This window comes from Microcebus murinus, chromosome 13 (genome assembly GCF_040939455.1).
Source record: "Microcebus murinus isolate Inina chromosome 13, M.murinus_Inina_mat1.0, whole genome shotgun sequence".
Classification (NCBI taxonomy): domain Eukaryota; kingdom Metazoa; phylum Chordata; class Mammalia; order Primates; family Cheirogaleidae; genus Microcebus; species Microcebus murinus.
Window position 1 is genome coordinate 73168059 of NC_134116.1, and position 27496 is coordinate 73195554.

The 27496-nt window shown below is 38.6% G+C and overlaps 1 protein-coding gene across 1 annotated transcript in view; it reads right to left on the bottom strand.

The window, feature by feature from the left end:
* Window positions 1–398: 398 nt before the first annotated feature.
* Window positions 399–27496, bottom strand: part of RXFP2 (relaxin family peptide receptor 2) — an 86788-nt gene continuing 59690 nt past the window's right edge. Inside the window, exons 7-19 of the mRNA XM_012752161.3 lie at window positions 24461–24532; window positions 23814–23885; window positions 22223–22294; window positions 21071–21142; window positions 18057–18128; window positions 16948–17019; window positions 15256–15327; window positions 15079–15150; window positions 12510–12581; window positions 9600–9829; window positions 8545–8955; window positions 4870–5088; window positions 399–658 (exon numbers count right to left, since the gene is read on the bottom strand). Coding sequence (XP_012607615.2) covers window positions 399–658; window positions 4870–5088; window positions 8545–8955; window positions 9600–9829; window positions 12510–12581; window positions 15079–15150; window positions 15256–15327; window positions 16948–17019; window positions 18057–18128; window positions 21071–21142; window positions 22223–22294; window positions 23814–23885; window positions 24461–24532 — 1768 coding nt within the window. The remainder of the gene's footprint in view (window positions 659–4869; window positions 5089–8544; window positions 8956–9599; window positions 9830–12509; window positions 12582–15078; window positions 15151–15255; window positions 15328–16947; window positions 17020–18056; window positions 18129–21070; window positions 21143–22222; window positions 22295–23813; window positions 23886–24460; window positions 24533–27496) is intronic.

Below are 27496 nucleotides of genomic sequence, written 5' to 3' on the forward strand. Positions count from 1 at the left end.
GCCACACTGGAATAAGATGTAGTGAATGTTTTTGTTTTATGGACAGTGCAACTGGATGTGAAAGCAGACCACGCAGTGCCAACCTGTGGGCATCACTGGTGGATTGATCATGTTGGCTAGCTAGAGACCGACTGCATCTTAGCTCACTTATACATGGATTCACTTGTGTTTTTCAGGCATGTAAAGGGGAGGAGAAGAACTCTTTGGTGCAGTTCTTAGTACAGTTGGTAAATAGTACAGCTGCCATTAGAGTGCAGTGCCAGAAGTCATTCTGTGGTGCTCTCTGTGCAGAAAGGTTTGCTGTTGGTGAAGATGAAAAAGCATTGCAGATGTCATCTTCCAAACGCTTTCCCTTGTTTTAAGTAGTCCACTGAAAGTCCAGAGACCCAAAACCATTACTAGGAAACTGGTTTCATTACACTGTCCCCCAGGGTTATTTTGTTCAAAACTCCAAGCTTAAGTGAAGAGGAGTCATCTGTCCACACAATGGATATAGATAAGCTTTTTTTTTTAATTGTGAAAATTGATTTCCGCCGATGTTTGTGCAGCAGTTGTTTCAACTTGTCCTTAAAAAAGCTGGTTGTGAGAGTGTAGAGGATTGGATTCAAAGCACTGTTCACTGGAAGAAAAAAAATCACTATCCAAGAAGTGATTGTGCCTGGAGAAGAAAACAAAGTTGGGGGGGGGAAGTTGAAGTTTCAAATAGACATAAAATGCAAACAACTCTTTGCAGTCAGTTATTTATGAGAGTACATTTATGTTTTTTCTTGCCTTATTGAAAATCTCTTTGTCGGAAGGGCGTAGGAGCTCCAAATTTGAGTCCTATCACTAAAATTTTCTGAGTTTCAGTAACTAATTTGTAGGCTGTTGTAGACCAAGTAAGACCAAAACTGTGAAAACACTTTTTAAAAATATAAATTGCTATATAATGTTTATTTCTTGTTTTTTATTGCCTTTCTTTATAAAAAATAAGAAAATGAGATAATAATTCTTAATCAATAAAACAGGCTTCAGGAAACTTCTGGTCCAGGAGCTAGCTCTGATTATGGTCTTATCTCCACCCAGTCGTCAAGGCTTAGTAACCTGTCTTGGTATTTCTTCTATACTGTTATCCTAGGAAAAGGGTTGAGGAGCAAAGAGGAATGCATCCTCCAAACTTGCGGAAATCCTCTTTTGTGCAGCCTTACAAATGGTAATATTGGGGGAAAGAGGCCACAAAAAGTTCTTGAGGAGAAATTTGGAATGATATGTCCTTCCCAAGTGTATCATTTGTTGGTTACTCGAGTGAAATGTATTTCCTCATTTAAACACAGCCTGCGCCTGTGGTCAGATAAGTCTCAGCTGGGGGAACAATCCCTGGACCTCACCTGCCCTTTCTGTAGAAGGCGCTGGAGATAACTCTCTTGCTGAATTTGGGGGCTGGGCCACAGTGGGCTCTGTGGACCCTCCTTTCAGCACTAAGACCCGTTCTCAAACTCCACCCTATCATGTGCCTCCTCTCACATCTTCATAACTTCAAAGAACTCGTGAAGAGCTGGAGAGAAAGGCCAATGATGCTTTCTCTCACCACCCTTTGTCCTCTCTTCCCCCTCTCCAGCCCATAATTTTCTTATCCTTTAACCACTGTTATCTTGTTTTCTTAGCCCCCACTGTGTCTTTCTTTTCCATTTCTTCTCTGACTGCAGATCTGACCTCTCTTTCCTTCTTTCCTTTATCCCTCCCGGCTCCTTTTCCATAACTGTCTTCCTCTTTTCCCACCCTCTTCTCTTTCTTGTTCTTATTTTTTTAACTGAAAAGAATATGGAAGGGAAAAAAATGTATATCTTAGCCTATATTTAGACTTGTTAAATGGTTTATGTTATTTGTCCTTAATTTTTAAGAAATCAGATAATCTGAAGAGTTAATTATTGAAGAAAGACAAAGTAAGTTGCTTCCTATCTGTTGTGTCTGCAAAGGGAATTGTGATCATTAATCCCACCCCATCCTCATAGAAAACAGTGCCTGACAGCCCGTACTTTCAACTGGGTTGAGACAAAGAGGCTGTATAAGGCTCATATGTAAGTTCCACTCTGAAGGGGATGTCCTGTTCAGTCTCAGAGAGACCCTCTAATGTGAGATGGGCGAACTAAAGCTGGACTGTGTTTTCAGTAACCACATGTACTATCAGTGACTTGGCATGACCATGACCAGTAGATCCAGGTTTCTTAGAGGGAGAGGACAGAGTGGGCTTTAGTCAGTGAGTGTAGCATTTCCTACACCACCATGGAAATCAGGCAAGTAAGAAGGGACTTCATCAAGTATGACAAAGACTTTTTTCCTAGGGCCACTGAAGTGTTCTAAACTCAAAGTATTAAACTATAAATGTAAAGAAAGACTGGTACAGGGCCCAAAACATTTTTTCCTGTTCTAGTTCCCCTCAGTGAGGTATTTATTAAGCTTATCATGATCTGAAGTGTCTTAGCCTCTCTGAGGGTGACGATGACTTCTGCTGCTATTAGATATCCTTGATCACCAGACATCTGATTCTAAATCAGAGAGTGTTATGGGTTGAATCAGGTCCACTCAGATTTATATGTTGAAATCCTGATCCCCAGTACCTCAGGGTATGATTGTATTTGTAGCTGGGCCTTGAAAAGGGTGATTAAGCTAAAATGAAGTCATTAGGGTGGCCCTGTTCCAAAGTGACTGGTGTCCTTATGAGAAGAGGAAATTTGGATGCAGGAAGAAGCACCAGCAATGCACACACAGAAGAAAGGCCATATGAGGACATAAAAGTCTACTAATACAGAAACAAAAAGACTGAAGGAATTAACAGACTCACAGAATATTCACACTGGAAGGACTTTGACAGACCATGTAGAAATAGCCTCAGTGAAGTGAGGTGAGGTGATCGCCCTCAACTCCCTCAGTGAGTCAATGGCTAGGTTGGGAGAAGAACTTGGGACTCCCGCTCACCTGGTTCCCAGTCCTCCTTCCACCACATGAGGCTTTCCTCCCTCACATCCAAGAGATGCGATGGCCTGGGGCGGGGAAGCAGGTGTGGACACAGGAGCAGGGGAGGCTGATGAGACAGACCACCCCCCATTCTACCACTCTTGGACCAACTCAGCTTCTCTGATTAAAAGAGCATTTATTAAAGTACTGTGGAAAATGCAAAGATAAGTAAGACATGATCCCCCCTCCTGAAGTTTATAATCTGAAGGGAGCAAAGATGCATTCAGAACTAATGCCACTGTGAGGAATTCACACAAGGCTAATGAGTGAGGAGAAAACGAAATGCCTTGGACATTTAAGCAGGATGGAAGGGGTATGAGGAGAGGTCAGGAAAGGCCCTGTGTAAGAGGGAGGATTTGGGTTGAGCCTTGAAGGATGGAAGGGGTGTTCAGTAGGCTGGGATCTCAGAGGTTGAACGTATAATCCAGAAGGAGCAAAGGCTCCCTCTTCAGCAAAGGCTGATGTCTTATCATAAAAGTGAAGAATAAAAGCCCAATCATTCTAATGGGCCCAGATCACAGAATGTATGAGGGTGGGGTGGGAGATTAAAAAAAATATTAGAATGCTAATTAATTAGAATGCTGGATTCAGAATTTGGACTTTATTCCATGAGCAATGATGGCTAAGGGCATTTCAGTCCTGTTGAATGTGAGATGTTAGGATGTAAAAACTGAGAAGACCAGGTAGCAGTAATAGATTGGAGACTGTTCATCAAGTGAACATCTGTGACCATTAATATTTAGTTCACTCTGCTCTTCATGTACTACGAGCTGTCCCTGAGTGAATGCCCACAACTCCTTGACTTCTGCTCTCATCACCCAGCAAAGACTCCCTGGTATTAAGCCCCTATCTCCCTTCTGATTTTCACTTCCACATCTTAGATGGCCTGAGGGATGTCAATGCCTTGTTATGGAGATGAAGCTGATTGATTAAGGGGGTGCTGTGAAGGTGGTGTGGCATTTTGCAGCAAGGCACCCGACAAAGCCTTCCGCCTCTGTGCACAAGGTATACAGGTTGTTACAGCTGTTTGTCATTTATGCATTCGTCACCATTTGTCACTCATTCATAAGAGCTTTTGATGGTCAGGTGCCCTGCTTGACACCAGGGTGCCAAGATGAATAAGACACAATTGCTGTCCTGGACCAACTCCCCAAGTAGATCTGCAATTGGCCGAAACAGTGAGCCAAAGATGGTCCCAAACTCTGTTTCACTGAGAGTTGGGCTAAAACCCTGGATGGAGGCCAATAAATAGCTATAATCTCTAGATTCTAGAAAGGGCTTGCAGCAAAATTCTACTAATGAAAGGTGATTTTCTCTAGTTGCAAGTGGGGGTGTGTGTGGGAACTTGGCCTTTTGGAGGAGGCACTTCCACGGAACATCTTGCACTCCACAGAGCCTGTGACCTTGGCTAGGACTGGCTAGGACCTGCCTAGGACCATGGAATAGACTGATGGTTCTAACCAGGTGTATGTACATCAGAATCACAATGAGAGCTTATGAAACACCCAAATATAGGCCTTAGCCCCTAGAGACTAAATCCAGAGACCTGGGTGGAACCTGGGCATGCATATTTTGATTTGTTGTGAATATTCCTGCTTAAGAATCACTATGTAGCTTAGGTAGAAGCAGGATACTCAGACTTGGTTTCTCTCTAGCTCCTGTTTTTTATTATTCCTGGCTGGATTGCACCATTACCCAGTTTCTATTTTAGAATATTGATTGTAAAACACTGGAAGAAATAACAACTGTTTGTATTGAAGCCATAGGTATTCATGGAGAATTTACTATGTGTGAGGCACCATCCTAGATTCTGGCCTTGGCAAAAGAAGTGAGTAAGAAGGCACAATGTACTTGGCAATGATAGAGGAGACTGACCTGGTATTTCCACCCGGAAGAGGGAAAGGATTTTAATGACAAATACAGGAATCCAGCAGATGGCATCAGAGAACACTATAAAAAAGAAACGATTTGCAACGGCCACCTCTCTTCCAATGTGATTCCTCACTTCTGCTGTCTGCAAGGCGGTTTTTTGAATGGAACAGAACATAGTAATATAGGAAAACACAATGATGAGAAAAGCCAGCAAGTTCACACCTGTTGGGAAAAGCACACCTCTTAACATCTCAGGTGTATAAGTCAACAGTAAAAATATTGTGGCACAGGTTGAGTATCCCTTATTTTATATGTCTGAAACCAGAGTGTTTTGATTTTGGAATATTTGCATATACATAATGAGATACTTTCGGAATGGGATCTATGTCTAAATACAAAATTCATTTATGAATGAAGGTTATTTTATATAACATTTCAATAATTTTTTGCATGAAGCAAAGTTTGTGTACATTGAACCATCAGAAAGCAAAGGCATCAGGTGTAGAATTTTCCACTTGTGGCCTCATGTCGGTGCTCAAAAGGTTCCAGATTTTGGAGCATTTCAAATTTTGGATTTTCAAATTAGGAATGCTCAACCCATACTTCGATGCTAAATATGGTGCTTCTTACACTGACACTTTGAAGAAGCATTTATTTGTTTGTTTGTTTGTTTGTTTTTATATAAACCCAGTGGTGTTCAGCTAAAACCCCAAGTTCAAGGAAACAAAATAAGGGAATTGGCTTGGAAGATTAAAAAGAGATTTCAAATACATAAAGTCTTTATGAAGAATTACAGATCTAAAATTCAGAGCTTGACATATCATGAAGTAAACTCTAGCTTTTTTAAAGCATGAAAAAGCCTATTTTTGTTTTTAGCTCTTTGCAAATTCAAACCTTAAAGGGTTCCTGCAATCACATGCACATCTCAAAAAATAAATACAACTGCATTTCCTCATCTTATAAATATGAATAAGATAACCTTGGAATTTTTCATGAGCATAATTTCCTCAGAAACATTATTCCTCATGGCTTTTGGTCTTAAATAAGAATAATACATAGAAGAAAATGCATTTTTATTTGTCTTCAGGTTTCTTACATAATTTAAACTACTGTGGTTCAGAACACTTTTGACTCATTTTAGAAAAGAAAAAAAGAAATAAGAAAAAAGTTTAAAATTCAACTATATGAATCACTCTTTGGGGGCCAAATATATTTATAAGATTCTCACTTAATGCCAGTACCATCTTTAATGCTGGCTTCTTAGTCACTTGGTTTGCTTTATTCTTGCTGTAACAAAAGCCCTAGATTGACTGTCTCATTCCTCACAATGAACATAAAATTTGCATATAGTTTTAAAGTTGTTTTAAACATGTTTTAAACATCTGAACTTAGACTGTATGTAAGATTGATAAGTTCTAGGGGAAAATACTTTAAATTCAAGCTGATCTGTTATTTTTATCCAAAGCATTTCATATTCCATGGAATCTCACTATAAAGCCATATAGTAGAATTTTATAAAACTAGTTTGTGTTAGTCCTCTTGTCAGAAAGTTTAGTTAAGCATAAAATAAAATCATTCTGTTAGAAGACGCTCCTCAGGCCTAAATTCTACAAACAGACTTATAGAAAGGATCAAAGTGCATGTTCTAATTGCACTACAGGAATTAAGATGTTAGCGATAGAGGAAACTGGGCAATGTGTATATTGAGACTTGTACTATTCTTTCAACTTTTCTCTAAAACTAAAACCATTCTCAAATTAAAAATTAATTTAAAAATTATATATTCTCATATTCTTCAAATAGAAAAAATTGTATTTTTACCTAGAGCTCTAGGACTCCTTTCACATGCAAATAGATGACAGTGGTGTGAGAGAGTGCATGTGTGCACGCGCGCACGCGTGTATGTGTGTATTACTCTCTCTATCTGCAACACACCACAGGCACATGGCCCCTTTGGGCTGACCTCCATGGCTTCACTGTAAGTTCCACCATGTTGAGCGTCTTTATCCCTTCATCTCATCCTGTTCTCTGGCTGTGGGCCTCTGAATGCACTATTTCTTTCCTGGATCACAGCCCTCACCTCACCCTCCTCTGCTTTCATTTGGCTAATGCCTCCTCATCCTTTTGGGCCTCAGTTTAGATTAATTTCTTTTGGGAAGCCTTCCCTGGGCCGCAGACCTGGGCCTCCTAGAACATTCTGTCCTCTTCCATCATGGCATTTATCAGCTGGTGCTGTAAGGACATGTTGACTTGTCTGCCTCCTCTTCTATGGTCTGTGAGGTCTGTGAGGGCTGGATCTGTTGTATCTCCAGAACCCAATATAGTGCGCAGCCCATAGTAGGTGCTGAATAAATCCCTGTTGAATCAATGAATGTTTTGGTGTGTGTGTGTGTGTGCGTATGTGTGTTGTGGAGGGGTTCTCTATTAAGTGTACCTATGCTAGGAGCAGTGAGGAAATGAGTCATGAGGAAACATAAAAAGCAGCCTACAATATCCTGGGAGTGACATATCTATGAACTAATTGCTACCAAACAGGATACTGAGTGAGGAGTATTATTAAAATGGTGCAGATAAAATGTTTTGTTTTTCAAAGGAGGAGGAGAAGGAGTAGATGAAGAAAAACTGGGAACAATGGTGAGGACCATTTCATGATGAGTTTGAAGTGACTAATTTAATCTTGATCTTGATAGTAGTAGGAAGCCATTGAGGGTCTCTGAGCAGAGGTGTAGACAGTCCTTTTGATACTCAGGGAGATTATAACAGTTGTACTAAACAGATAAAGGAGAGGAGGAGGAAGGCCCCAGAGGTCAAAAGACCAGTAAGGGCTAAAATAATAATTCAGAGTTGAGGTAGGAAGGTTTTGAACTAAGGCAACAACAGTGGGTACAAACTGGGAGGAAGATAGTGGCAAATTCTGATGAAAACTATACGATGGAAAAGAAAAGACGAGAGAACTTGTTGACTGCTTGGATGAGGAGAGATGGGAAAGGGAGTCAAAATAATGATACTGCTCTAGTTAGAGAGAGCACATGGGAATGGCCTTAATTATAAGCAGGAGTGACACATATTAGAAAATAGAAAAACATTTTTTAATTTTAAAGGGCTAAATTGTTGTTCATTTGTAAGAGAATGTAGGATCTTTTTTTCTAAAAATAATTAAGAGGAATTGAGAAAACTGAAAAGGAGAGAGTTTTTATGAAGCATCTTTACCTTGCTAACTTAAGAGCTACATTGAACAAAGACAATAAATTTTCCTGGTATTTCCTTTCAGATATCTCCTACTAGTGAGTTTCCAGAACTTTTTAATTATTTCTTTAACTCATAACTAGATTGTAAAAAAAAATGAGTTCAAATAACTTGGTAAGGTTACGAGATTAGGCACCGAACTAGAATTCCTCCAGCCAATAGTAGTTACGTACAAACATGAAATCAAAGGATCTTACGGATAATAAAAAGGTCACACAGAGATCCTGATAGTATGTCTTTGTTTTCCACATTAAATCTCTATAATAAAAAATTTAATAAAAACTTCAAAAAATATAATAGCAAGAACTTTTCCTTAAAAAGGACACAGTCTTGACTATATTAGTTTCTGAAATGGACAAATCCACCTTTGCTGTAATTTATAGTATTTCTATCAAAATTATGTTTTCACAGGAAATGAAAAATATAATTTACCTAGGAAAATTCCAAGAGAATACCCTTTGCCTCCAGTATCTTCTGTTTGGTCATAATAAAGTGGGAAACATACTCCATTTTTCCCATAAAAGTTTCCAAAATAATCCTCATTCCAAAATGGAATTACAGCTATTAAAAATCCCACCATCCAGATGCAAATGAGGATAACCAAGGTCTGCCGTTTCCCAGGCCGGATGTTACTGAAGGGGAAGACAATGACCAGAAACTTCTCCAAAGTCAAGTAGGTCAGCAATAGGACAGAGACTTCAGCAGACAGCATGGCCAGGAACCCCATGAGGCGGCACTGCAAACTCTCCATCCATAGCAAGGCGTACTTCTGATACTGTCCTCGGTATTTTATGTCAAAAAAGCCAACAAAGAACAAGTAAACACCCATCAGGCAGTCAGCACCTGTGGAAGAATCGGTAGGTGTATGTTGGTAGTTTCCAGCATCTTGGATTCAGGTTTCTAAGTCTATTTCTAGCATTTTAGTTTTCTGATTAGTTCTGATCTAGTTCCTTCATCCTGTATTAGATGAACTAATATAAACACCCACTTGACTCAATACTAATGGACTTCAAAATCTGTACTATTTCTAAAGTTCCACACTATGTCTTTGTTTTATGGTTAAAAAAATTAAGGGACAGGGAATTTTCAGGGTGGGGGGAGGATATTTTAAACAATAAATGTGTTAGTTGCGTAATTAATAAATGTTATTATCTGGGCTTGCGAAGCATAGGTGTTATTATGATTGAAATTAGACAGACTTAGTTTTATAACCCACAGAACTTTCTCAAGAATTAAACACTTGACTCATTAGCTCCTTGTTACCCATTTCCAAGATATTACCCCCAAGAATAGGTTACTGTAAGATCATACAACCTAAAACAGAGCCACAAAAGGCCAGCACATTTATATTTAGGAAAAAAAAAATTCCCAGTATATATAATTTATATTAAATGCCATTTTTGAAAATATATATATATATATATATATATATACATATGCTTTCACAGAAGATATCCTAAATCTATTTATATAGAAAACATACTTACAACAAAGGAGTTTGATGGACATAGTGTGAGTTGTATTTTCAGCTTTAATGAAAGATCTCATGCCAATGACAAAAAGATTTCCAAAGCAGGTAATGAAAGCTATAACCCAGACAAATATTCTGAGGATATTGTTAGCCAAGAGGTCCTCAAATGAAGAAATGCCGTCAGTCAAGGGCATACAAATTCGGACGTGGGGAACATAGGAGCAGTATCGAAAGTTTTTGAAATAACTAAAGTCAAAGGGAAAAAAAGAGTCACTTTACAGTAGTGATACAGCAATTACTGTTGCAATCCTCTCAGGACTGCAACTCCTATGCTAGATCTGCAACTTCGCTAGGTTTCTTTATTTTTGTTTAGTAGTGTTTACATAATTAGAGAGTTCTTCATTGCATTTTAGGCAGTGTCCTTTTAAAGATGAGGAACCTAAAGGACACAGAGAGTCAGTGGCTTGGCTGAGGAGCACTGGGGAGGACATGAAAGTTTGAAATATCAGGGGCTGTATTTTTTTTTTTTTTTTTTTTAGTCATATGGGATTATTCTGCAGGGGATTATAAGAAGTAGATTATCATTGTTCATTTGATCTCTAAAACAGCCAGGGGCTTGGGTTTGGGATGTAAACAACCTACTGTAGCTCACCTAAAACATTCCAGTCTTGTCCAGAGATTTAAACCCTGAGGTCTGCTCACTTTACCTCTTCCCTGGCAGTGGCAGGAAGGGAGGGGCCCCAAGACTGGGGAAAGTCGCTCTCACTGGGGCTGAGAGGAGAAGCAGTCGCCTTAAACACGGATTTCTTACCAGGGTCTGGAAGAACTTAAACAATTTCTAGGGGAATATATAGGTTTGTTTGTCATCAGTATAGTTATGATCTGGGCACGGGGAAATCCTGAAGTTGTTGGAAATGGTGAGGTCTTTTAGCTTATGGCCATCCCACAAACCTGTGGGTTCAGAATGGTCTCTCATAAAATTCATTCTATTTTTATTCTTTTACTACCTCTTTCAGTTCATTCCTCTGCTCTTTTCTCTGAGTCTAATCTACTTTTTGGGTCCTCTCCCAATTAAGTTTCTAGATTAGCGAGTTAAGCAAAGCTTTACTGTGCCACAGCCTCAAGGCATTGTGTCACGCAGGGACCCCTGGCTGCCTGAGCCACTTCGCGTCCTGCCTTGTGTCCCCTGCCCTACCCAGACACTCCGGCCACCTTCTAATCCTTAGACAAGCCAGGCTCCTGCCCTTCTTTGAGCCTTGCTTTTGCTTTCCCCTCTGCCTGGAAGGTTCTCCACCTGTATTGCCAGGGCTGATCCCTCCCTCCATTCAGATCTGATCAAATGTATGTCACATCACTCTGACTTCCATCTAAACCACCTACATTCTCCTTCCATCTTCATCTTGCTTGACTTGTCTCTGAGGCATTCGTTTACTCTTTACTGGTTTACACATTTACCCTCTGGTTCCTAAAGCTAAGTGGAAGCTCTATGGGACAGACATTCTCTCTCTTGCTCATTACCGTGTCTCTGGCATCTAGAACAGTGCCTGCCATGCGGTAGGGATTCAACAAATACTTCTTGATCTGCAAATGGATGCTGGATAATTAAGTGCTGGATGTGTCAGGGAGAGAAATAGCACGCATTCCCTGTCCTCAAGTAGCGTACAGTTTGGCTTCCTAATATCTAGCATTCAATTAAAGGAACTCGAACTCTACTCTCTTGTTTTCTTCTCCTTCCCTGGAGTCCCCGGTACACACTTGGTTTGACCTCTTGGTTCCTTGAGGATTCCATTATGTCCTCTGTCTTCAGATAGAGCCACCGAGGGTCTCTCAGTGGTTTGACCTCCCTCCCACTGTGGTCACACCACTGGTTGTAGGGTGGAAGGCATAGGGGAGAGAAGGGGGAGGTGTTCCAGTAAGTGAAGGACAGGGAGGATGAAAAAAAGAATAAGTAGGTCACTTAGGAGGGAAGTAACTAAGCTAACTAAGGTGTTTTCTGTTCATCAGTGGGTACTTCCTGACCTTGACGTGATGTCTACATTTAAAACAGCGGCTTCTCTATCAAGTTCTAGAAAGGTTGAATTTCTGTACTCTAAGAAGACCTCACACTCTTCCTGGAACAAGGAAGTGATAGGCTCATTAAATATTTATCTAATGGTGCCCCAGAAAAAGAAATTAACAAAATCATGTGGCTATGCATCAAACACTGTCTTTTAGTAATCACACCTACTGCACAGACATAAACAAAATGTTCTCCCAAAAGGGCACCTTCATATCAACCATGTCATTCACTTGCTGCACCCAACTTGTAGTCTTACATGGAATCCTCCCTATTTTTGTGGATAAGAATGGTTAATTTTGGAAATCATGAATACATAGATTATACAGTTGATAAAGAAATGATCATGTTATAAACACATATATTAATACAACTTACACAAGTGCACTTTAGCCAAATATATTTAAGTGACTTATCAAAAACTATTATAAAGATTAATTACCTCCATTTTGTAGTGCACTTAGTAACAGTAACAACACCTGGAATTTATATAGCACCTTTCTTCCTAAGGGCTCAAATCTTAGTGTAGCCGACTGCTCATCATGTGAAGTGAATTAATGTTTCCAGGTCTCCTGAGTACCATTTAGCCAGGGACTTCATCCTGTGTAATATGTGGCATTCTGGTACCCTGATCTCTTATTGGGCCTCAATTGGATAAACATCATGTTTCCAGGGAGAAGGGTCATTCATGTCGGTACATCATAATATTGAACTCTATTTGAACAGGGACCAAAGGTGACAAAATTAAAAAGCTCTCAATAAAAACTTTTGTTGCATATAAACACATTGCAGTGATACATTAGACAGTTTATATGAGAACATTTGAAACATTACACCATGCTTCCTTCTCCATTCTTTATGCATACATACATGTGAGAAAGATTCTTCATGGGCTGAAACATTTGTGTGTTTATATATGGAATCTCTATCCTTTCCAGGTCTCTGGAAAATAGGCACAATAGGTTTAATGTTTTTAAGATTAAATATTTTAATAATTACATTCTTTTTCTTATCTGAAATATAATGCTTCAAGATCTTATGTTACCAATTTAAATTAGGATGAAAATTTTACAGTACACCTAGAAGATTGCCATTTCTATTTCTGCCTCCTGTGAGTTGGAGCTCACTGTCACTTCACCTGCAGAATTACATTCTAATAGAACATGTTCATTAATTTCTTTGCTTTCAAAATGGCAGTGGTGATTTGTGTGATTATGAAATTAGCTCTGTTTGATTTTTTCAGCAATACCATAATGGTTAAAGGGTTTCATTCAGGAGCTGATACTTCCAATCTGAGAGCATCAGTGAAGTGAGGTTTGTGATAACCTGGATTGATTATTTATTTATTTATTTATCTATCTATCTATCTATCTATCTATCGATCGAGACAGGGTCTTCCTCTGTTGCCTGGGTTAGGGTACAGTGGTGTCATCAGAGCTCACTGCAATCTCAAACTCCTGGGCTCATGCAATCCTCTTGCCTCAGTCTCTCTAGTAACTGAGATTACAGGAGCAAGCCATTACTTTTGGCTAAGTTTTCTATTTTTTGTAGAGACTGGGGTCTTGCTATTGCTCAGGGTGGTATTGAATTCCTGGCCTCAACCTATCCTCCCTCCTTGGCTTCCCAAAGTGCTAGGATTACAGGCGTAAGACACTGCTCCCAACAGAGAATCTGGATTTAAATATAGTCATTTCTTTCTGGCCTATGTGTCTATAGGGTGGGAAACCATGGAGGTAGCCAGAGGTGCTCTAATTCAGGACAGTCATTTTCTAAGACACCAGTGGAAAGCATAATTCTTTTAATTCCTCTAGGCCCCATAAAAATGGCCTCAAAAGGCTCCAGTGATCACTTCTATACTCTTAGTTTACACAGAAGCTTTTACAAAATGTGGATACTTTGAAGACTTCTTTAGGATGGTGTGAGTTAAGAGCTTCCATGTTCTCAGGCAGCAGATGCAGAGAGCACAGTCTAAAAAGACAGAAGCCTTTTGCTGTTAATGTTTATTTGGAAAGATGTCTCAATCTCACTTGGTTTCTTTTTGGCTAACCTGAATAACATGATTCTGAGTTTTCCTTTGACCAGAAAGTCTTGTCTTTGGAAGTCAGAAATGAAATTTGGGGGAGCTATATTATATTGCTGAATTATACCATGGCCCCTCTAGCAGGAAACTCTAAGTCCTATTAAATGGTTTTTCCCCCTCTTTTTTCTTTTGCTCCCTAGCATTGTCCCTGATACATTACAGTTTTAGCTTTACATAGATTTTGTGATTATTTGATCCATCCTTTATAGATTCCACTCTATCCCAATTATGCATAAGTAGGTGGCCAGTAAATGTTTGTGAAACAAATGTATAAATGAATCTTAGAGAAAAAGTAATGAGATCATAAATAAAGGAAAGAAACAAAGAAAAGTATGGAGTAAATAGTTACTGCTTTGGCTTTCAGAAAAATATTATGTGGTGACTTGATCTTTTGGCTTTCAGAAATGCAGTCTGTGGTGAGTGAAGGGAAGAATCGTGTCGTCCACATCCTGAATTCTGTTCTTCTATTTAAAAACAATGAGTTATTAGTATTTTGGGTTTCTTAATAATCTAGTTTCTTGAGAGCAGGCACCAACTCTTTTTCATCAGTGGATGCTCATAATATCTGTTGAGAGAGTACCTAAATCTTGTATTAATTTCCAATAGAAAACTATTTAGCAAGAATAAAAAGTGATATTTAGGATTGGTCTTTGGAATTAAATGAAGAAATGCTTGAGGTTGAAATCTGGTAATGTAATATGCTCTGTGTTAAAGATAAACAAATATACTTTAACCAACAATAGCCATCCACAGGAAAGGAACCATGAAGTTCAAAGGATAAGTGGCAGAATTCTTGACACCATTGAAACAGAATATGGTTGAAATTTCAAAATACTATGCAACATGAATTGTCTGAATGTTCACATTTGTGGGATAATTTTTTTCTTCTTATAAAGTAAAAAACATGCACTGTAGACCAATATCAAATATATTCTTATAAGAAAGGGAAAAGGAATATTTGTACCCCCATACTATAATGAAATAAAAGGAGGAAAAAAAAGGGGAAAGGCAAAAGCAGGCAAGTATTACATAATTTGTTTTTACCAATCTTTTAGTAAAAAAATTATTACAAATTTAATTTTTTGTAAAAACTGTAGGATGAGATTTTGCTATGTGAATCCAGTTTTCAAGAAGGAGCTATATGTATCTTCAAACACAGAAATGGCCTTTGCATGTTGAATGGTAAAAAAAAATGAAACTTATTTGTCATTTAGTAGGTACTTGACAGTAACAATGATATTCATAACAGTCTGAGAAAGCATGCTCCTGTGTGTAAAATACTCATTTAAAAATAAATGTGTCTTTAAGTAAAGTACTACCACTAAAATTATAATAGCATAATTATAATATTTCACTTACAGAGACTGAAGTTGTTTAAGACTTTCAAACTGGTTCTTGTGGAGATGCAAAAGAGGATTGGATGACAGGTTCCTTTTTTTTTTTTACCATTAGAAAGAAAAAGCATGAGGATGTTATTATTTTGGAAGCTTAAGATGTTGCTATTTAAATATGATTATAGTGAGTAGAATAACTTACAGCTTTTGTAGAAGCTTCAGGTCTTTAAAAAGGTGGGGTGGTAGCTCCATTATCATATTGCTAGACAGATCCCTGTTGATGACAGTGAAAATCCAAAGCAATTACATTGGAAATAAATGACATAGTTATTGCCCCTCACTATTATCATCATCCCATTTGATGGAACAGAAAATGTGAATCCAATTTAACCAACCTGATAACTTGTTACACAACAAGGCCATGTGTCAGCCAAATGGGTATGCTTTCCATCACTTATGGACATGGGATATTCTGGTCATCCAGTTCCTGTCTGGAATTTCCTCTCACCCCTCTCCAACACATCCTTAACCGGGCTTTAGTATCTACTTTGATTAACTTCCTCTGTTTTAGGCTCTCTTTGTACGACTTCTAACACTTATGCTTCTGTGATTCCTGATTGCTTTGTATATATGATCTCTTGTTTATCCAACTAAACTTTCTGAGGTCCCGTCTTGTATCTATTTTGCACTCCAGCTAAGATAGTATTGGCCACTTAGTATCTTCCCAAACACTCTTGAATGGATAAGTTCACACATTTTTAATATATCCTTATATAGGGCTATTTTTGTAGAAGAGAGTGAGAGCTTAATATGCTCTTATATGTCGTGGGCTGCTCCCCCACCTCTCTCTGTAACTCAAGTCCACATTCATACTCCAGAGTCTAACCAGGAATGCCCCTGAGAGGAAGTCTTTTCTGAGTGAGCTGCCTTTAAGTTTTTGACCTAAAATGTCAATATTTTTGCTGCTAATGCAGTGTCTTGCACACACCAGGCACTTAATAAATACTTTTGGATTTGATTTATGGTGCTCATTAATTATATTGAATAATCTTAATTATTCATGAATTCAATTTTAGATTATTCTTATTGAGTTACTTATCCAATCTTTTCTGGATTTCAAAACAAGGTATAAAGAATGGAGGAAAGGTTAAATAAGAAATTAATTTCCATTTTGAGGCCTCAATCAGGAGGATAAATTCTCTATCCTAATCACCACTATTTGTCATGTAACACACTTTTAACTTCCAATGATACACAATTTTATGGGGAGCAATGGATTACTAGGAAGACAAATGCTTTTTAAAAGGCTTCCATCTATAAAACATGTATTTGAACAAAAAATATACCATGAACTCTCTGAATATTTTTCAATGAGACTAATCCTCATTCCAGACATTTGTATTTGTTTCACTTGCTATATATGTCATAATTTACCAAGGATTAATAAGCATATTTGTCCTTTTATTCAGTTATAACTAACATTATTTCAGCCAGTCAGTGATTCACTCAGCAAGCACTTATTGAGAATTAACTATACTCAAGCCATTGGAGAGAAATGATTCCTGTGTTTAAGAAGCTATGGAAAACTCATTTACTCCCAAACACACACATATATGAAATCGCCCAAAGAAAATAGAGAAACTAGGGTAGGCCAGATCCATATCCGATTTCAATGTGCTTTGGACCTCAGGATAATGTTGATTTTCTTAACTGTTCTTTAACATCCAATAGTCTACAGGATTTTGTTTTTTTTTTTTTTTTTTTAAGATAGCTGTAGAAGATGAAAGTCTACAGGATTTTGATTGCTACTAGTGGAAAAGCAGTCTCACTAGTCCTTTAAATTTATAATGTTAGAGGAAGCAATCATATTTTCCTAGTAGACGATGCTACTTACAGTTCTCCTAAATTTTTTAATGAAGAAAATGTCTTCTCTGGAACAAAATCAATTTGATTTCTAGGCAGAAACCTGTAAGACATGGCGAGAATCAGCACGTGGGTTTGAGTCTGCTGTAGTAACCAGTTCTCATTGGGAGACAGCACTGATGGCCACTGATTGAGTGTAATTTAATAAGCCTTCATTGAAGTCTCCAAGGGAGGCGTCTTTCATCTTCCGTGGAACCTAAGGCAGGAGTTTCTCACCAAGGACAACCCCAGGTTCTCTCCAGCAAGTGCTGTCATGAGCAATTTGAGGTGCTGAGTGTGGTCTGTAAAGCTACACTTGGTTTGGATTCTGATTATTTTAGAACACGCCTCTTTCTAATTTTCCTTTTTCGGTTCTTTTTCCCAATCATTCATCCAATCAACAAACATTGCTAAGTGCTTACTATATGTGGAAAACTATAATTACAACAAAACCAAAACACTTCTTTTGAAGCATACCAGGGCAAATGTCTCGATTGACTGATCCATCTGCCTTCCCGCCCCCCATTAAAATCATAATCATAGTCAGCAATCACAGTCACCAGTCAGAATCTTTGGCCAATCAGAATACATTAGATGTTTTCTCGTTTAGCATGAAATTATATATATATATATATATATATATATATATATGTATATATACATATATATATGTATATATACATATATATATATATTTTTTTTTTCTTTAGGGAGAGAGACATCCAATGATCTGAGTCATTAGTAGTAACAGCTAATCATCGCATCGTATAGCTAACCACTTTCACATATATTATTTCATTTTGTTGGTGACCGTGGGGTTAGGGAACTGGAACTTTCAGGTACCAGTGCAGGTGAGAAGGTCATAGACTGATGAATCCCCTTAGAAACAAGAACAGCAGCTGGATTGGTAAATGGTGGGCAACTTGAGGCTCAGCCCCAACATCAAAATCAATAAATCAGTGTGTGCATTTCTAGATTTGCAGTTTCAGACCAACTCTGTAAACAAAGCACTACTTTAAAATTTTTTTGTCAATTTTTCTTTTAATTTCCCAATCTATTGTGTTTCCACTCTTTATTTATTGAAGTCCATTGTATACTTACAGCACTGTGAGTGAATCACAGGACAGAAAGGTGGAGTTCGTAAGATGTTTTATCTGGTTACCTTCTAAATCCCTGAAAGTCATGGAGGAAAAATATTTTTAATATTTTTGTACAAATCATATGTTTAGACACAGGGCTGGGGAACCTGCAGCCTCAAAGCCACATGTGGCCCTCAGATCCCCAAGTCCAGCCCCTCAACTGGATCCAAACTCCACAGAACAAATCCTTTTATTATGGTAAATACTTTTATCATAATAAAAGGATTTGTTCTGTAAAATTTGGATTCACTCAGAAGTCTGCACTCAAGGATCCAGAAGGCCACACGTGGCCCCAAATTTTAGAGATACTTTTTGTTGATATAACAGTTCTGAACTGTGGCCTCACATTTAGTTAACTTGTGTTTTTCTGTGCTGAGCACCATGCTATTAATTATAACATTGCCCAACCCACTATAAACTCCCATCTACTGGGCTTTAACAGAGGCAGGTGCTGTTCTGTGTGCATCACACAGCAGTCCTGCAAAGTTGGTATCATTGGCCCCATTTAACATAAAAGGAATCAGAGGCTCTTGGAGATTCATTCACTTCTGGTCACATAGCTAGTAAGTGATAGAATTGACCTAACCCAGGACTGTCAGAATCGAAAGCCTAGAAACTTAACTGCTGTGTTCATAGACTCACTGATCATTATATTCTCACATTCTCTCCAGCATCTGGTAGATATTTGTCTCTCTGTTTTGCTGCAAGAGAAACTGAGGCCAAAGTTATCTTGCACATCCTGAACACCAGATTTAGGATGTGAATCCCATTCTGCTTGATGCCAAAACGCAGGTTCTTTCTACTGTGCCTGAAGGATGTTAATGGCAAGTGTGCTCAGATTGGCAGGGAACAGGGATGCAGCCTAAGTGCCATGTGGAACTTGTTAGAAATGCAGATTCTTGCCCCAGACCTACTGAATCAGAGACTCCAGGACTGAGGTCCAGCCATCTGTGTCTAAGCAAGTCCTGCTGTTTATGACGCACGCTGACACTGGGGAAGCATGGGTGGGGACATTTCATTCTGCCAGGTGATTCCTTTGGACAGGGGCATCCCACGTAATTGAGCAATGCCCTGCAGAACACTCTGACATTCCCACTCTGAGTAGTGCGGGGGAATAAGAAAAAGCCGACTTTTCTGCCAAGTCTCCTAATTTCTCTTTATAGTCAGCTTCCTGCAATCTTCCCCAGATATTTTTCTGCTTCTGAATTTTTCTCATGGGCACACTAAAACCACTAAGCCCTTTGTCATTTTCTTTTAAATCCTATTTTAAAGCCATCTTGGAAATGCTTATAGGAACTCTATATTTTTTCACTCAATATACTCTGATTAAAAATAATAAACACTGTACCTTCTTACATGTCCAAATATTGTTAAATAGAATGGAAAAAATGTTTCTCTTGTGTTCACAAGTATGACACTTCGGAGCTGTGAGAGCAATTGTCCCATACCATAGCAAGTGAGGGAGGAAGAGAAGCCTCCCGGGGCATTTTTCTTCTGCCTTTAAACCTACAGTGAAAATGAGAATTGCCCATCTCCTCCTTGTTGTTGATGCGGATTTTGGGGAGGGAGAGCAGGCTGGGGACCTGATATTTTCCTGCTCTCTTGACTCTTTCCTGTTTGGTTTTCCACTATGTGTGTGTGTGTGTGTGTGTAATTGTTTAGTTTCTAAGTATTTTATTTTCACCTATTCTTAACAGTTTTATCTCATGATTTTCAGTTCATGATTTTCATTTTTTTAATTTATTTTTTCCCAAATTCTGTGGGTACAAATATTGTTAGGGTTACATATCTTGCCCCTGTCCCCCTCCCCATGGGGGGGGGGTCTGGCTCTGGTCTACCAGAGCTTCAAGCGTGTCCAGTCTTCAAGTGGTGCAATAGTGGCACAGTCATGGGACTTTATTGCTTTAAAAGCCTTTTGATAACATATGTAAATAAATAACATATGTAAATAAATACATAACAATAAAAGTCAGTAAATAAACACAACACCCTGTAATAACGTTGTAAGAAGAAATTTTGAGGTTGGTTCAGAGAGAATCAAAAGCTGAGATACTAAAATTTTATCACCTTGTGTTTATAGAGTTCTCTGATTTGACCATGAGAAGAGTTCTAAGGGTAGTACAGTCAGCATTTTCACAGGGTAGGAAATCAATGGCCTTGACAACCCTGGTTGCTGTGGGAGAACATGAAGGTGTTTGTGACAGAATAGTGGGTAGTGGTGGCGAAGTCACAAGGTAACTTAAACGAATGTTTTAGACCAATATTGGTTAAAAGCTAACAGGGAGTGGAAATGGTTTAGCACATCCAGCTAACAAAGGTCTATTGAGCACCTATCATGTGCTGGTCATTGTCCTAATGCTGGAGTAGCAAATCATATCATACGTTTCTACCCTCCCAGAACTTACGGAACCATATGAGAGACAAGCAAATAACCCAATGATTATATGATGAAACTGCCCTGAAACAGGTGTGAGGTATAGAAACTGGGCGGCATGGTAGAGTCGTGATGCAAAGGGAGGACAAAGGCAGCTGCTGAAATGGGTTGGTGTGTCATGAACAGCTTTCTGAAGGTGATATTTAAGTTGACTTTTGAAGGAAATATTGGAGTTAGGCAAAAGAATAAGGGAGCAAGACTTTTCAAGTTCAAGAAACAGTACATGCTTAGGGACTGGATTGTAGGAACAGTAGTTTTACACATCTGCAAGAAAAGGGAGTGTGTGGAGGAGGGTCAGGAAAAGAGACTAGATGGGGTAAGGTATGGAAAATGAGGTCTTGGGTGCTCAAGGGGAAAGACTGAACTTTACTCCCATACCTTTGGGAACCCTCAAAGGATTTTTAAACCAGAGAAGTAATATGATCAGATTTCGGTTTTGGAGAGAAATCCTAGATGGACTTTTTAGATAACGTTGAATTAACTTTGTGGCTAGTTTCCCTGATCTAGGCAAATAACAAATGAAATCCTACATGAATACTCACATCCAGTTGAGTTGAGGCATTTGGGTACACATCTGCTTGGGAAGAGCTTCTAGGTAGTTGTTAACCATGGACCTTTACAAAAAGAGAATATTATTAGAAACAAAATGATGTGCTACTTTAAGGACAGTATTTTTATTATTTTACAGCTTATTAACTTGCATGCTAAAATCAATACATCAGGATGAAGAATTTATATTAATACATACCTACCTCTTCCACATGGTCTTTAAAGATGTGTTTGGCAAGGATTAGAAAACAGATGTTGTCAAAGAAACTACAAATGCACAAATATGATACATATCCTAGTAATAAATGTTATACTGTTTAATTTTATGAGATGAAGCAAAAGTGTATATTGGGTAATAATTTTTAAGTTCATGGTAATTTTCCTTGTAAACTTCAAATATGTAATCATTTCCAGTGCCATACATCCAAAGTTTCATCACTTCTTATGGGAGTCATTAATCATTTGTAATATTAAAGGGCCTCATTGGAAACTGCATTAAATCTAAGAAGTGATGTGGGGCGAATTTAGGGGCAGAAAATAACTCATGAGCATGTTGAGTTGCATGATTAATTTATGATATTGTGGTCCCTTCTGACAAATGGAAAAATAATGATGCTATGTGATCAGCTGTAAAGGAACATAATAATCCCCTGCTGATAAATCATTCCAGTGCATTAATAAACAGTGAAAATATAATTGCAAGAATAGCTCTCTTGGTAGGACAAAGATTTTGGAATTTTCCATGATTCTTCCTGGGCAAAGGCACATTTTCCTTTGTTAAAAATGGAGTTGGAGCTGATCTCCTGGGAAATTCTAATAAATATAAATGTAGTTAGGATATAAAAATGAATACTATCTTTGGTCAACCACTGCAAATAAAAACATGCCTCAGGACTAAAGGAAATTAAGAGGGATCAAAAAAAAAATCAACTAGTAGGCTTAAAATATACATTATAATTTGATTGGCTGCTCCCTTTGAATCATGGCCAGGAAGTGGCAATGGTATCTGGCTGGAAATACAGGAGAAGTTTTGACTAATAAAAATTTTAGTGGGCTTGATTTTTTTTAAAGCTCTTTTTGTAAGCTAGTATTAGACGTCATTGTAATTTATAGACAGATGTATTGAAAGGCTGATATATACTTACAGGAAAAACAAGGAATTTAATCCAGTAAACAACCGCTGGGAAATTCTGGTTATTGAATTGTTATCTAGAATTCTGACAAAACATATCAAAGAACATCCCAATGTTAGAGACATTTGTCAAATAAGACCAGGAAAAAATAAAAGGCCCATGACAATCCTGCCTCTCCGCAATGACTGGGCTACTCCTTTGTGTCCTTTCCCATGTGACTCAGGTGTCTCCTCCCTGAGAGATATTCCTTCATCCTGTAGTTAGAGCAACCAATTCCTCCAAATTGCTACAACTCCACCATAGCACTTATTGAATTGGGTCCTGATTGTTCACTTTCCACCTCCCACTGGCATTAAAGACCAAGGTTATAATCCTTCACCTCTGGGTACCTGGGTCACAGGTACATACTGAATGGTCACAGGTACATATAACACAAGTGGCACATACTGAATGAATATGGGCATGCCCTGGCCTACTGATTAACCACATGAAGAATGGATGAAAATAAAATTCTTAGGGAATCATAGGTGGTTCTTTGGTCTCATGGTGCTTTAATGATGTATTCAATAAAGTCTGCACAAATGAATGAATTGCTGCCAAACCATTCATAAAGAGCTTTGCAGGTGAAAGACTGAAAATATTTGCAAATTCAAACCATTGTTTTAAACTGTCAATATATTTTGGTAGAAGAAATTAGACTAAAGGGAAACAAGTCTCCTTTCCTATTGTAGCAATCATTATAACATCCCTCTTAAAAAGGAACTGTAATCCACAGATGAGAAAAAAGAGGCCCAGTGAGATTAAGCATGGGGCCAGGCACAAACAGGGTCTGGAGGAAGCCAAGCCCTGGCCTTTTCCCCTAGACCAGGCCAACCTGCAGAAAATGGACAAACAACACAGAGAACCTTTTAACCTCCCTTTGCTTATTTTTCTAATGAAAGCACAGACGTTTGATGCGAGACTCCTTGGAATGGAGCTGGTGGCTCAGCCTAGAAAGTGGTGAAATGCCATGAGCTACCATGTTGCTAGAGTTTTCTCTGATGCTCTGGAAATCAGAACAAATCCTGAACTTACGTACTCTGTAGGTGAGTGGTTTTCAATGGAGAGCAGTTTTTTCTCCCGGGGACATTTGGCAATGTCTGGAGACATTTTTGGTTGTCACAACTTTTGGGGGAGGAGGTAGACTATTGCTTTCTAGTGGGTAGAGGCCGCAGATGGTGCCAAACATCTATAATGCACAGGACATACTCTCCCCTGATCCCCGGCCCTCCCTCTGAGCCAAGAATTATGTGAGCCAAAATGCCAATGTGCTGAGATTGAGGAAACCTGCTCTTGGTGAACACTGGATGGAGGGACAGCTTAGCAAGCCCACTGCTGACCTCAAAAGGCCACCTGGAAAAGCATGGCCAGCTTCCTTTTCACACAACTACCACCCGACATGCCATTGTCTGAATTGGTTGAGTAAAGTGCTCCAGATTATGTGACAATCAGAAAAATAAGTATACTAAACAAGATATATCAATAAGTGGAAACTATATGAGCACTGTTGTACGTCATTAAGACTATAATCCTTTATGAGGGAAATAAAAACTAGAATACTTACAGCCAAGTTAGCTGATGTAAGTCTTGGAATACTCCAGGTCTGAGAGTTGTAATGCAGTTGTGGTTGAGATATCTACAAATAGCATGGGAGAGATAATTAGGCAAGCTCAATGCTTCATTTTCATCACATAGAATTAGCATATGAGCCACTGATGATGATTATAAAGTATGGACATCTGCTTGTGAATGTGCTCTGCTGGATAAACAGAGAAATCAGGGATGGCCAGGAGGTACAGATAGCCACAGTCCAGTGTGTGCAACACCAGTCCCAGGGTAAGGGAAGTGGCCAAACATTATGTTTTGGGATATTACATTATATTAGAGTACAAGAGTATAATGATTCATTCTGTGGAGTAATTTTTGCCTTTGTCCTTTTTGGTCATATACTTAGACTCAAAAGGCTAATATATTGATTGTGGAAGTGATCCAAGCCAGTGAGGACAAGGTTAAAGAAAGCCTTTACATGTCTTCTGGCAAAAGTAGGACTTTTAATAGTCCTTTCAGTGTAATAACTAATCTAAGTACTTTGTGATAACCTGTTCCTCCCATTTCCCTACAACTAAGTCAACCCTTGAAAAAATATCATTCTACTCTTTTAGTCTTAACTTAAAATTATACCCATAATATAATGATAAAGAGCTTACTCACAATATTTGCAGATTAAATAATCCAAAAAATGCTTTCCTGGATATGTGTCTAATGCAATTATGCTGAAGAAATCTGGGAGGAATAAGATACAAGAATCAGGTGGTTATGGTTTATAAAATTTATTAGGATGTCAAAAGGCACTCTCCACTTTCTTAACCTAAAGATAATTGTGAAATTGGCTTGTAAAGTACAAGGTTCTAGTCTCATGCTGGAGAATAGAGACATTGTCAGTTGGAGACGGCCATGAACTAGGGAAGTGCATGCTGTCCTCACAGTACCCATACAATGAGATTTGGGCATCTCTGATCCCTACCCCTGCACTCCAGTGTGATGTGTTTTGGGGAAGGAACTAGTCTTGGCTTCTGCAACTGGAACCATGGCAGCTGTTCTGTTCTGACCAGCAGGAGTTGCCAGCCCGGTGAGACTAGCCAGCCTCTCACTGCTAAGCTTTCTTACTCTTTCAGCACAGAGTGGCACCTTTTATTCCTCAGTTCTCTTCATTCTATTCCCATGAACAGGGGTTGCAAAGTGAGAAGCACAGGGGAATTAGAGCTGTGCTCAGGTTCCTAGAACATCAGTAGGTGAACTGGGGCAAGTAGGCCAACTTCAACTCACAGAATCATGATTCACTTAACTTCCAAAGCAACTTAACAATACACTATTGATTCAATCATAGCACTGGAAGGAGTATCTAAGTAAATAATTTCCATATCCTGTCTTCATTATACAATTAGAGGTTAGCCCTGAATTTCTGCTTTCTAAAGGCTGTCAGGTCAGGCTGTATCTACACAAATAGCAACTAATTACTATTACTACATAGTCTTTTGAATGGTTTCCATTTTTTTATTTTGATTTGAATTAATTCCTAAAACATTACACAAAACTTTTTTTGTTTGTTTTTGAGACAGGATCAGGCTCTATTGCCCAGGCTGGAGTGCAGTGGTGTGATCATAGCTCACTGCAACCCTGCAACCTCAAACTCCTGGGCTCCAGTGATCCTACTGCCTCAAGCCTCCCAAATAGCCGGGACTATAGATGTGTGCCACCACACTTGGCTAATTTTTAAAAATTTTTTTAGAGATGGGGGTCTCGCTATTTTGCTCAGATTGGCATAGAACTCCTGGCCTCAAGCGATCCTCCTGCCTCAGCCTCCCAAAATGCTGGGGTTACAGGTGTAAGCCACCACACCAGCCACAACACTATTAATTGTTATGACACTCCACTGCAAAATTATTGGTTGAACACATGCTCATTTAGCACCTGGCTGCACTTTGAGTTTTGTTATACCACAATTATTTCCTAACACGCCTTCCTTGCCTTTGCCTTTTTGGGTCATGAATGTGTTTCAGGAGTTCCAGGATACTGACTCCCTCAGACCTCAAGGTAGGCAGGTAGAGGCAATATCAGCTTCCAATTATCAGTAAACCCAATATTTTACCCTAAGTGCTGTACAAATATTCTCTTGTAGCACCATGTGGAAAGGGTTGGTACTACAGAGCACATGCATTACACTGTAGTAAAATACAAAGCATCCATTTCAGTCCTGCAAAGTAAACTTGAAACCTAGTGTGACCATCTTACTCTCCCATGCTTGTACCATCTCTGGGGCAAGATGCTTCACAGTGTAGCATAAATTCTGCTTTTGGTTTAAGGTTCTGCTATGAATAGGATGAACCCACACAGATCGGTAACTGTTTTAGCACTTTCAGAGCCCTTGGACTGATGTGATGAAAGTTAAGATGGTCAATTATGTTACAGTAGCAAATAAAAATAGAAAAAGAACATAACACTCTCATGTAGGTGTATTGAAATTCCTCTTAAATATAAAATTCTATACCTCATGAGTGTTATTTTCATTTTGTTCAAGACAATTAATTCAAGAGTACAATCCACATTTTACCTGCATATTGTCATATTTTGAAGAGATGGGCGGAGTTGCAAATTTTGACTTTGACCGGTGCTTTTGTCTTGTAAGTCAAAGGAAATAAAAAGTAAAACCAATGATCTGCATGACTCATCAGATGTGTACAATCTATCTGTCTTCACTGACATTAAGACTCAGACTCCTTAAATAATAACTAAAGTTAGGCTGCTGAATTTAAGCTCCATCCTCTAGTACCTACTTTTTTCTTTGCTTGGAGGATGTGAAGGGGAATTTGGAAACATGACAATTTGGCAAGTGGTGCCCTCTTTTTATTCAGAGCTGAGATATGGAGCCCAGTTAATATACTTTACGCTGAATAGCTTTTCTAAGAATAACTTACTAGTTCATGAATTCCTGCTGTTTCAGCTGTCAGGACTTTTCAAGCAGAAACGCCAGGAATTTATGTACCTGAAACTAAAGCAAATAAATGCTTTAATGACATGCATGTTTATAGGCTATTTTTAAATGTGACATTTTGTATTCCAGAGCCAGGCAGACACCTTGAATCACATTTTGCTGCCAATGAGCGCATTTAACAAGAACCCAGATTAAGAAGGAATTCCTTTATATAGGTTTATGTTACAATGAGGAGGAGAATTGCTGTTGGTTTCTATGGTAGCAGTGACAAAGTATTATAGTCAATCCCATAAACTGTATTTTATTTCTCTGAAAGGTCATCTGTAACTGCTTCCCCCACCCCAAATTTAGAAAGGCCTGACATTTTAAAAGATTATTGAAATGAATAAACGGATCCATAGTAAAAGCATTCAGATCAGTTGAGCAACATTTATTCATTTGGCAATTAAAATTTAATTTTGATTTAGGAATTTGTTTTTCTGGGTACCTAAACAGCCTCAACTCCACTGTGAATATTTAGAACATTCCAGACTGGAGACTTACTTGACATCAAATTTGGTGACCTCGTAGGATATATCCCAATACAACTTAAAGAAGCAAATTAACTTTATTAGCTCAACACAGTCTAAAACACGTATTTGCACATGAATTTTCCTTGCTCAGACAGAATAAAATCCAGATGACTTAGCTGGCATTCAACGTCCATACAGTCATGATGCAATGACCTTGCCAGCATATCTCCATCATCTCTTGTG